The following is a 10,993-nucleotide window of genomic DNA, read 5'->3' as shown; positions in this document are numbered from 1 at the left end:
TCTGGAAGAAAACCTGATGGAGTCTGCAAAAGACCTGAGACTGGGACGGAGATTTGTCTTCCAACAAGACAATGATCCAAAACATAAATCAAAATCTACAATGGAATGGTTCAAAAATAAACATATCCAGGTGTAAGAATGGCCAAGTCAAAGTCCAGACCTGAATCCAATCGAGAATCTGTGGAAAGAACTGAAAACTGCTGTTCACAAATGCTCTCCATCCAACCTCACTGAGCTCGAGCTGTTTTGCAAGGAGGAATGGGAAAAAATGTCAGTCTCTCGATGTGCAAAACTGATAGAGCCATACCCCAAGCGACTTAAAGCTGTAATCGCAGCAAAAGGTGACGCTATAAAGTTTTAACTTAAGGGGGCTGAATAATTTTGCACACCCAATTTTTCAGTTTTTGATTTGTTAAAAAAGTTTGAAATATCCAATAAATGTCGTTCCACTTCATGATTGTGTCCCACTTGTTGTTGATTCTTCACAAAAAAAATACAGTTTTATTTATATCTTTATGTTTGAAGCCTGAAATGTGGCAAAAGGTCGCAAAGTTCAAGGGGGCCGAATACTTTCGCAAGGCACTGTATATACTACAGCAAGATAATGACCCAAAACATACCTCCGGGCGATGTCAGAACTACCTTAGAAGAAAAGAACAAGACGGTAGTCTTCAAATCATGGAGTGGCCAGCACAGTCTCTCCAGCCTTAAACCTCATGGTGCTGGTTTGGGATCAACTGTGCCAAAGGGCGAAAGCAAAGAAACCAGTGCAACACATTTGTGAGAATTTCTGTAACAATGTTGGGAAGAACATTCCAAACAATAATTTTATTTCCATTGTAGAAAGAATGCCACGAGTTTGTTCGGCTGTTATGTCTGCAAAAGGTTCTAGAAGAAAAAGAAACGCACACCTATTGAGGCGAGGTGCTGGCTAGCGGAGTAGAACACCTGTTTAGACGAGGTGCTGGCTAGCGGAGTAGAAAACTTGAAAACTCAAGAGAGCCGCACACTCTAGGAGCTCAGATGCGAAAATGTAATTACCAACAGCCAAGCTGTCTTCATCAGGGTATAATCACAAACACTGCGGGATGACTCGTTTATGTCATGTCAAAAGACACAGGTGTCTGTAATCATGGCCAAGAGTGGCCTAATATCATTGGTTAATTATCAAATATTAAAATGTCACACAAAGAACAGCATACAAACAACAAATGGATAGCATACGATCATAGATTAATTTGACTACACAAGCTTACAAACAATTACAATGGCAAAGTCACAATAATCACAAGAATGGCTTCAGATCAAAGTCTACGTTGAGACAGAAAGGGAGCAAGGGTCTTTAAGTTAAAGATCCAGGCAGCCTCTCGTATTAACAATAAATTATCAAGGTCACCCCCTCTCCTAGGGAGGGTGACATGTTCGATGCCAATATAACACAGAGACGAAATCGAGTGGCCTGTCTTGGAGGCATCCCGCAGTGTTTGTGATTATACCCTGATGAAGACAGCTTGGAGCTCCTAGAGGGTGATTATACCCTGATGAAGACAGCTTGGAGCTCCTAGAGGGTGATTATACCCTGATGAAGACAGCTTGGAGCTCCTAGAGGGTGATTATACCCTGATGAAGACAGCTTGGAGCTCCTAGAGTGTGATTATACCCTGATGAAGACAGCTTGGAGCTCCTAGAGTGTGATTATACCCTGATGAAGACAGCTTGGAGCTCCTAGAGTGTGATTATACCCTGATGAAGACAGCTTGGAGCTCCTAGAGTGTGATTATACCCTGATGAAGACAGCTTGGAGCTCCTAGAGTGTGATTATACCCTGATGAAGACAGCTTGGAGCTCCTAGAGGGTGATTATACCCTGATGTGCGGCTCTGAGTCAAAAAATGTTGATTACATTTTGATAAATAAAAAGATTCCATTATTTATTCATTTTGTCTCCAATTGTTTATTTGTTCGATGCTTTAATTTCAGAGTACATGAAAAAATTAGGTGTTCTAAAAGTTTTGAACAGTAGCAGGCTGGTAAGGCTAACGTTAGCAGGTTGGTAAGGCTAACGTTAGCAGGTTGGTAAGGCTAACGTTAGCAGGCTGGTAAGGCTAACGTTAGCAGGCTGGTAAGGCTAGTTAGCTAGAAACCTTGCAAGTTGATTTGTAACAATAAATTCATAAAATATTTGCTTGTTAGTTTGATGAAAATGTCAATTGAAACCAGTAGTCATGAGTGAAAATGATTGTTTAACGTAAAGTCATACATGTTAATGTATTTCTGGTGGAGTTTACTACCTAATTATCCCCAACATCATTCTGAGATAACAGTATATATGTACATTTACCCCCCCAAAATATATGGGTAATTGGAAATGATGCAGACAATTACATTGATGGAATCTACAATCTATGATCAATAGTAAAGCTGATCATCCCCCAAGGACCGAGTTGAGGAAAAACTGCTCTAATTGGATTTTTTTCTCTCAAATTGAGGACAGAGTACGATATACAAAATATGATATACGGAGTACGGAAAACACTGGAAAGTCAAGACACATTCAGAGTCTCTGGGGACTACTGACCCACCATGTATTGGACCTTTATCTGTCCCACTGTTCAGAAGCCTTCATCTTCCCGATGTCATGCTGTTCAGAAGCCAACATCTTGATCTCCTCTGTGTTTTATCTCATGTTTTCTCATGTTACCTAACTCTGTAAAACTCTTTTCACAATGGGAGCAGTGGTAAGGCTTCTCCCCTGTGTGTATTCGTTCATGAGTTTTCAGGTTACACAAGTGGGTAAAACTCTTTCTACACTGGGAGCAGTTGTAGGGCTTCTCCCCTGTGTGTATTCTATCGTGTGTTTTCAGGTTACTTAAGTGGGTAAAACTCTTTCCACAATGGGAGCAGTGGTACGGCTTTTCTCCTGTATGCATCCGCTCATGTATTTTCAGGCTCCCCAACATTGTAAAACTCTTTCCACACTGGGAGCAGTGGTGAGGCTTCTCCCCCGTCTGTATTCTCTCATGTCGTTTCAGGTCCCTTAACTTGTTAAAACCCTTTTCAAACTGGGAGCCGTGGTGAGGCTTCTCCCCTGTGTGTATTCTCTCATGTTGGTTCAGGTGGGCTTTCTGGTTAAAACTCTTTCCACACTGGGAGCAGTGGTAAGGCTTCTCCCCTGTGTGTATTCTCGCATGTTGTTTCAGGTATCCTTTCTGGTTAAAACTCTTTCCACACTGGGAGCAGTGGTACAGCTTTTCTCCTGTATGTATTCTCTCATGTATTTTCAGGCTCCCAAATGTTGTATAACTCTTTCCACACTGGGAGCAGTGGTAACGCTTCTCCCCTGTGTGTATACGCTCATGTGTTTTCAGGTTACATAACTGGGTAAAACTCTTTCCACACCGGGAGCAGTGGTAAGGCTTCTCCCCTGTGTGTATTCTCTCGTGTTGTTTCAGGTCCCTTAACCGGTTACAACCCGTTCCACACTGGGAGCAGTGGTAAGGCTTCTCCCCTGTGTGTATTCTCTTATGTGTTTTCAGGTTACGTATGTGGTTAAAACTCTTTTCACACTGGGAGCACTGGTGTCGTCTTGCTGGTTTGGACGTCCCTGGCTCTGGTTCCTCTGAGTCTGGTCTTTCTCCTGCCAAAGACAGAGTGTTTATTTAAATAGAGACATGAATGAAACCTCCACATGATAAAGGGTAAATCCTATTGAGATCCCTCAATAACCTGGGGCCAGTTTTAATCTTGGTGTGATTTTAAAACAAATGATGTTGTAGAGCTTCCTGGTAATTACTGCTATGTTTACATTACTTATTATTCTTTCTGTTTTAGAAATCAGAACACAAAAAAATTAAACAGTTCTCGGACACTGAAGACACAGACGTCGCTGGATTCCAATCGAGCAGGTGGTTCTAAATATATAACATTCATAGCTGTATGATACAGAATGTGACGTACACACTTCCTTAAACATAAAATAAAGTAATTTTGTGTGGAAGTCCAAAGCTTGTTTTCACGCCGAAGACACAAAGCACATCAGTAACATCTCCCCGTTGTTGAAAGGGTTTCTTGAGATGTTCATACATTTTCTACATTTTTGACTAATCGCTGATGTTATGACTTTTCGGGTAGAGTAAAAAGTCTGGTGAAATATTTTGGGGAGATGTTCCTAAAACTATATAGCCACATTACAAAATATGAAAAGGCTTGTTCATTCACATGTTATGAATTCGCTAGGACATCATATGTTCCTAAAACTGATAGCAACTATACTGAACAAAAAAATATAAACGCAACATGTAAAGTGTTGGTCCCATGTTTCATGAGCTGAAATAAAAGATTGCAGAATTTTGTTGCACAATGTTGTTTCTGTCCCTGGTAGTGAACATTTATCCTTTGCCAAGATAATCCATCCACCTGACATATCAAGAAGCTGATTAAAAAACATTTTCATTACTCAGGTGCACCTTGTGTTGGGGATAATAAAAGACTACTCGAAAATGTGCAGTTTGTTCACACAACAATGCCACAGGTCTCTGAGGGAGCGGGCAATTGGCATGCTGACTGCAGGAATGTCCACTGGAGCTGTTGTCAGGGAATTGAATGTACAGTACCAGTCAAAAGTTTGGACTCACCTACTCATTCAAGGGTCTTTCTTCATTTTTTATATTGCAGAACAATAGTGAAGACATCAAAACGATGAAAAAACACATGGAATCATGTAGTAACCAAAAGAAGTGTTAAACAAAGGAGTTCCCACACCCTTGCTTTCTCTCAACCAGTTTCACCTGGAATCCCTTTCCAACAGTCTTGTAGGAGTTCCCATATATGCTGAAAACTTGTTGGCTGCTTTTCCTTCACCCTGTGGTCCAACTAATCCCAAACCATCTCGATTTGGTTGAGGTTAGGGGGTTGTGGAGGCCAGGTCATCTAATGCAGCACTGTCCTTGGTAAAATAGCCCTTACACTACCTGGAGGTGTGTCGGGTCATTGTCCTGTTGAAAAGCAAATGACAGTCCAACTAAGCCCAAACTAGATGGGATGGCATATCGCTGCAGAATGCTGTGGTAGCCATGCTGGTTAAGTGTGCCTTGAATTCAAAATAAAATCACTGATATAGTCAACAGCAAAGCACCCACACCTACACACCATCACACCTCCTCCTCCATGCTTCACGGTGGGAACCACACATGTGGAGATCATCTGTTCATCTACTCCGCGTCTCACAAAGACATGATGTCACAAAGACACTTGGAACCAAAAATCTCAAATTCGGATTCATCAGACCAAAGGACAGATATCCACCGGTCTAATGTCCATTGCTCATGTTTCTTGGCCCAAGCAAGTCTCTTCTTCTTATTGGTGTCCTTTAGTAGGGTTTTCTTTGCAGCAATTTGACCATGAAGGCCTGATTCACACAGTCTCCTCTGAACAGTTGACGTTGAGATGTGTCTGTTACTTGAACTCTGTGAAGCATGTGTTTAGGCTGCAATTTCTGAGGCTGGTAACTCTAATGAACTTATCCTCTGCAGCAGAGGTAACTCTGGGTCTTCCTTTCCTGTGGCAGTCCTCATGAGAGCCAGTTTCATCATAGCAGAGGTAACTCTGGGTCTTCCTTTCCTGTGGCAGTCCTCATGAGAGCCAGTTTCATCACAGCGCTTGATGGTTTTTGCGACTGCACTTGAAGAAACATTTTCCTGATTGACTGACCAATGACTGGTGGTCCTTAAAGTAATGGACTGTCATTTCACTTTGCTTATTTGAGCTGTTGTTGCCATAATATGGACTTGGTCTATTACCAAATAGGGCTATCTTCTGTATACCACCCCTACCTTGTCACAACACTGTATACCCCCCCTACCTCATCACAACACTGTATACCCCCCTACCTCATCACAACACTGTATACCACCCCTACCTCATCACAACACTGTATACCCCCCTACCTCATCACAACACTGTATACCCCTCCTACCTCATCACAACACTATATACCCCCTACCTCATCACAACACTGTATACCACCCCTACCTCATCACAACACTGTATACCCCCCCCCCCACCTCATCACAACACTGTATACCCCCCTACCTCATCACAACACTGTATACCACCCCTACCTCATCACAACACTGTATACCCCCCCCTACCTGTATACCCCCCCCCACCTCATCACAACACTGTATACCCCCCTACCTCATCACAACACTGTATAACACCCCTACCTCATCACAACACTGTATACCCCCCCTACCTCATCACAACACAACTGAGTGGCTCCAACGCCAACTCCAATTAAGAACTAAATAAATTCCACAAATTAACTTAACAAGGCACACATGTTAATTGAAATGCATTCCAGGTGACTACCTCATGAAGCTGGTTGAGAGAATGCCTAGAGTGTGCAAAGAAGTCATCATCAAGGCAAAGGGTGGCTACTTTGAAGAATCTCAAATATACAATTTTACTCAATTTTGATGCCAGCGGTTTAGACATTAATGGCTGTGTGTGGAGTTATTTTGAGGGGACAGCAAATGTACACTGTTATACAAGCTGTACACTCACTACTTTACATTGTAGCAAAGTGTCATTTCTTCAGTGTTGTCACATGAAAAGATATACTCAAATATTTACAAAAATGTAAGGGGTGTACTCACTTTTGTGATATACTGTATATTTTGATTTGTTTAACACTTTTTGGTTACTACATGATGTGTTATTTCGTAGTTGATGTCTTCACTATTATTCTACAATGTAAAACATAGTAAAAATAAAGATAAACCCTGGAATGAGTCGGTGTCCCCACACTTTTGACTGGTACTGTACATTCCTCTACGCTAAGCTGCCTCCAACGTCGTTTTAGAGAATTTGGCAGTATGTCCAAACTGGCCTCACAAAAACAGACCACGAATAACCGCCCAGGACCTCCACAGGAGGACCTCCACAGGAGGACCTCCACAGCCAATAGTGTTTTATTATGTAATCGATCACATGGGTTGAAAAGTGTTTTTTCTCTCAGATAATCAAACAATTCAAAGCCAAAGGCCTATAGCTTTAATAAAAGAACAAACACACTGCGGATTTCTGAATAATTCATTAACTGGCAAAGTAGCAAAGGGACGGCCGCATCCAGAAACAAGCCACAAGTCACGTGACACTACAGGGAGAGAGCAGCTGTTTCACTACAGCACTACAGGGAGAGAGCAGCTGTTTCAGTACAGCACTACAGGGAGAGAGCAGCTGTTTCAGTACAGCACTACAGGGAGAGAGCAGCTGTTTCACTACAGCACTACAGGGAGAGAGCAGCTGTTTCAGTACAGCACTACAGGGAGAGAGCAGCTGTTTCAGTACAGCACTACAGGGAGAGAGCAGCTGTTTCAGTACAGCACTACAGGGAGAGAGCAGCTGTTTCACTACAGCACTACAGGGAGAGAGCAGCTGTTTCAGTACAGCACTACAGGGAGAGAGCAGCTGTTTCAGTACAGCACTACAGGGAGAGAGCAGCTGTTTCAGTACAGCACTACAGGGAGAGAGCAGCTGTTTCAGTACAGCACTACAGGGAGAGAGCAGCTGTTTCAGTACAGCACTACAGGGAGAGAGCAGCTGTTTCAGTACAGCACTACAGGGAGAGAGCAGCTGTTTCAGTACAGCACTACAGGGAGAGAGCAGCTGTTTCAGTACAGCACTACAGGGAGAGAGCAGCTGTTTCAGTACAGCACTACAGGGAGAGAGCAGCTGTTTCAGTACAGCACTACAGGGAGAGAGCAGCTGTTTCACTACAGCACTACAGGGAGAGAGCAGCTGTTTCAGTACAGCACTACAGGGAGAGAGCAGCTGTTTCACTACAGCACTACAGGGAGAGAGCAGCTGTTTCACTACAGCACTACAGGGAGAGAGCAGCTGTTTCAGTACAGCACTACAGGGAGAGAGCAGCTGTTTCAGTACAGCACTACAGGGAGAGAGCAGCTGTTTCAGTACAGCACTACAGGAAGAGAGCAGCTGTTTCAGTACAGCACTACAGGGAGAGAGCAGCTGTTTCAGTACAGCACTACAGGGAGAAAGAGGGGGAGCAGCTGTTTCAGTACAGCACTACAGGGAGAGAGAGGGGGAGCAGCTAATTCAGTACAACACTACAGGGAGAGAGAGGGAGAGCAGCTGTTTCAGTACAGCACTACAGGGAGAGAGAGGGGGAGAGCAGCTGTTTCAGTACAGCACTACAGGGAGAGAGAGGGAGAGCAGCTGTTTCAGTACAGCACTACAGGGAGAGAGAGGGGGAGCAGCTGTTTCAGTACAGCACTACAGGGAGAGAGAGGGGGAGCAGCTGTTTCAGTACAGCACTACAGGGAGAGAGAGGGGTAGAAGGAAAACTCCAATGGACTAGTTTCAATGTATGGAATCATTGGTTGTCCTGGTAACAGATACCAGTCTATCTTCCTGTCAAGTAACATAACTCTGCTGGTTGTCCTGGTAACAGATACCGGTGGGCAGATCTATTGTATTTGTTCAAACTGAACTACAGCACTTACTTTGATGTGTCAAATCTGATCCTTTCTTCTCTTCTCCTCCTCTCACAGTTCCACTCAGCCCCGTTGTTTTCCTGCAGTCCACCAGCAGCACAGACAACCTCTTTATACCCAGCAGTAAGGCGCTACCGGGAAAGGCATGACACGGGGACTCCAGGAGGGAGGAAGGGCTAGCGTTGTCCTGGTAACCACAAAGAGGGGACACAGACACATATCATTATGGATGCTGATGCCACTGTTGTCATAAAGTGATTTACAGAAACCCAGCCCAGAGCCCGATAGAGAAAGCTGTATGCTAGACCAGACCAAGCTGTATGCTAGACCAGACCAAGCTGTATGCTAGACCAGACCAAGCTGTTTGCTAGTCCAGACCAATCTGTACCATCTGGTGTTCTGATCTGGAGAGACTCTTCTCAGCCTTGCCAGCATCAGGATGTTGTTGAGGCTTCCCAGAGGATCCACGATAGTCATGTCTCTCTCCTGTGTGAATGAGAACATCAAACAGATGGTAAACTTATGATCTTCTATTACAATCAGAGTCTTACAAGAGGCATGACTATGTCTACAAAGGTCCTATAAAATATTGTTTGTGATGCAAATGTAAAAGGGTCGTTCCACTAAATGGCCTTTTCCGTCCCTTTGATATTTTAAGTAGAGATTTTGTTTCAATATTGAATTTTAAAAGCCTGTTATACTAGATGAGGGGAACTTCAATATAGACAACATGGAGAATTCAATACATCTAATTGAAAAGTCCCTAAAATATATGAACCAATGGCAGATTGACCCTTTAACAATTCCTACAGTACTGAACAACATATTCAAGTGTAGAACTTCAGTAGAATGCCCCTTTCAAACCCCACATTAGTTCAACAACGGCATAGTTTGTGTCCCTGTTTAAGACAGTACTCACTGGTGTTAATCTGATATTCTGTCTCTTCCTCTTTCACTGCCAAAACGTCTTCCCCCTTCACCTTTATTGAGATAGGATCCCCTTCCTCTCCAAAATGTTCATTATCTTCTTTCACTATAACAGCCTCCTCTTCCTCCTTTTTCATTCTGAAATATTCTTTCTCTTCTTTCACTATAACAGCATCTTCTTCCTTCACTATAACAGTCTCATCTTCCTCCTTTTTCATTCTAAAAGGTTCTTTCTCTTCTTTCACTGTAACATCCTCCTCTTCATCTTCCACGACAATGTTCAGCGCCAGAGCTTCTTTCTCCGGACGGCAAACCTCCTCTTCTTTAGCAGGGGATGAGTAGTTTAGTGAGCTCATGGTAAGGGATGGTAGCTAGCTAGCTAGTTAGCTATTATTAGCGACTTGCCTAGTGCTAACCTCAGTATCAATATATAACAAGTTTGCAAATTAGGTTACAGTTAACCAGTTAATGCGTCAACAGATTTGTGTTTAAAACACTGAGATTAGATAATGTACATTAAGATGATCTAAAGCGTCAATCTTTCAGTTTTATGTTGTCTAGCAAGCTAAAGAGGTGGTTGAAAGAGTAGCCGCCTTGTTGTTCCTGAAGAAGCGTCCGTCCAGTCCATTATACGTCACGGAAGAAGCATCACCTGAAAGACGCCCATCGCCATCTGCTGACTGGAGTGGGTAACGCAGTTTGGAAACAGTTAGTACACTTTTTGTATTGGAAAGAACGTCATAATAATTTAACAATGAGCTGATATAATTTCTCTTACGTCTTACAACTAATACTTTCCTGTTCACAGACGTAGAAGCGTAATATGAATATGTAGATGATGAATAAATACTTCCATGAATAGGAAGTGTGTTTATACACATTTACTCTGTACATTTTTTCTCTAGATGTGACCATACTATTCCCTTAAAGCTACAATACAAAGCTACAACAGGTGTTTCATTACCATGAAATTCTTACTGACAAGCCCTTAACCAACAATGTAGTTAAGAAAAATTATACCGTGGCTACAGAGTCAATGTGGAGGCTGTATACAGGGGGTACCAGTACAGAGTCCATATGGAGGCTGTATACAGGGGGTACCGGTACAGAGTCAATGTGGAGGCTATATACAGGGGGTACCAGTACAGAGACAATGTGGAGGCTATATACAGGGGGTACCGGTCCAGAGTCAATGTGGAGGCTATATACAGGGGGTACCGGTCCAGAGTCAATGTGGAGGCTATATACAGGGGGTACCAGTACAGAGTCAATGTGGAGGCTATACACAGGGGATAACAGTACAGAGTCCATGTGTAGGCTATATACAGGATGTACCAGTACAGAGTCAATGTGGAGGCTATATACAGGGGGTACCAGTACAGAGTCAATGTGGGGGCTATATACAGGATGTACCAGTACAGAGTTAATGTGAAGGCTATATACATGGGGTACCAGTACAGAGTCAATGTGGAGGCTATATACATGAGATACCAGTACAGAGTCAATGTGGAGGCTATGTACATGGGGTACCAGTACAGAGTCAATGTGGAG

General features: G+C 43.1%; 1 protein-coding gene across 1 annotated transcript; it reads right to left on the bottom strand.

The window, feature by feature from the left end:
- Window positions 1–1,776: 1,776 nt before the first annotated feature.
- On the bottom strand, window positions 1,777–10,082 carry LOC110511216 (zinc finger protein 436). Its single transcript, XM_036947930.1, has 4 exons — window positions 9,435–10,082; window positions 8,904–9,001; window positions 8,525–8,702; window positions 1,777–3,636 (listed from the first exon to the last, which is right to left on the bottom strand). Exons 1-4 carry the CDS (start codon window positions 9,796–9,798, stop codon window positions 2,645–2,647), a joined length of 1,632 nt encoding a protein of 543 aa, XP_036803825.1. The 5' UTR covers window positions 9,799–10,082; the 3' UTR covers window positions 1,777–2,644.
- Window positions 10,083–10,993: the final 911 nt, after the last annotated feature.

Source organism: Oncorhynchus mykiss, chromosome 17, assembly GCF_013265735.2.
Source record: "Oncorhynchus mykiss isolate Arlee chromosome 17, USDA_OmykA_1.1, whole genome shotgun sequence".
Taxonomy (NCBI): domain Eukaryota; kingdom Metazoa; phylum Chordata; class Actinopteri; order Salmoniformes; family Salmonidae; genus Oncorhynchus; species Oncorhynchus mykiss.
The sequence above is the reverse complement of the archived record's forward strand: the minus strand, read 5'-3'. Positions and strand labels throughout refer to the sequence as shown.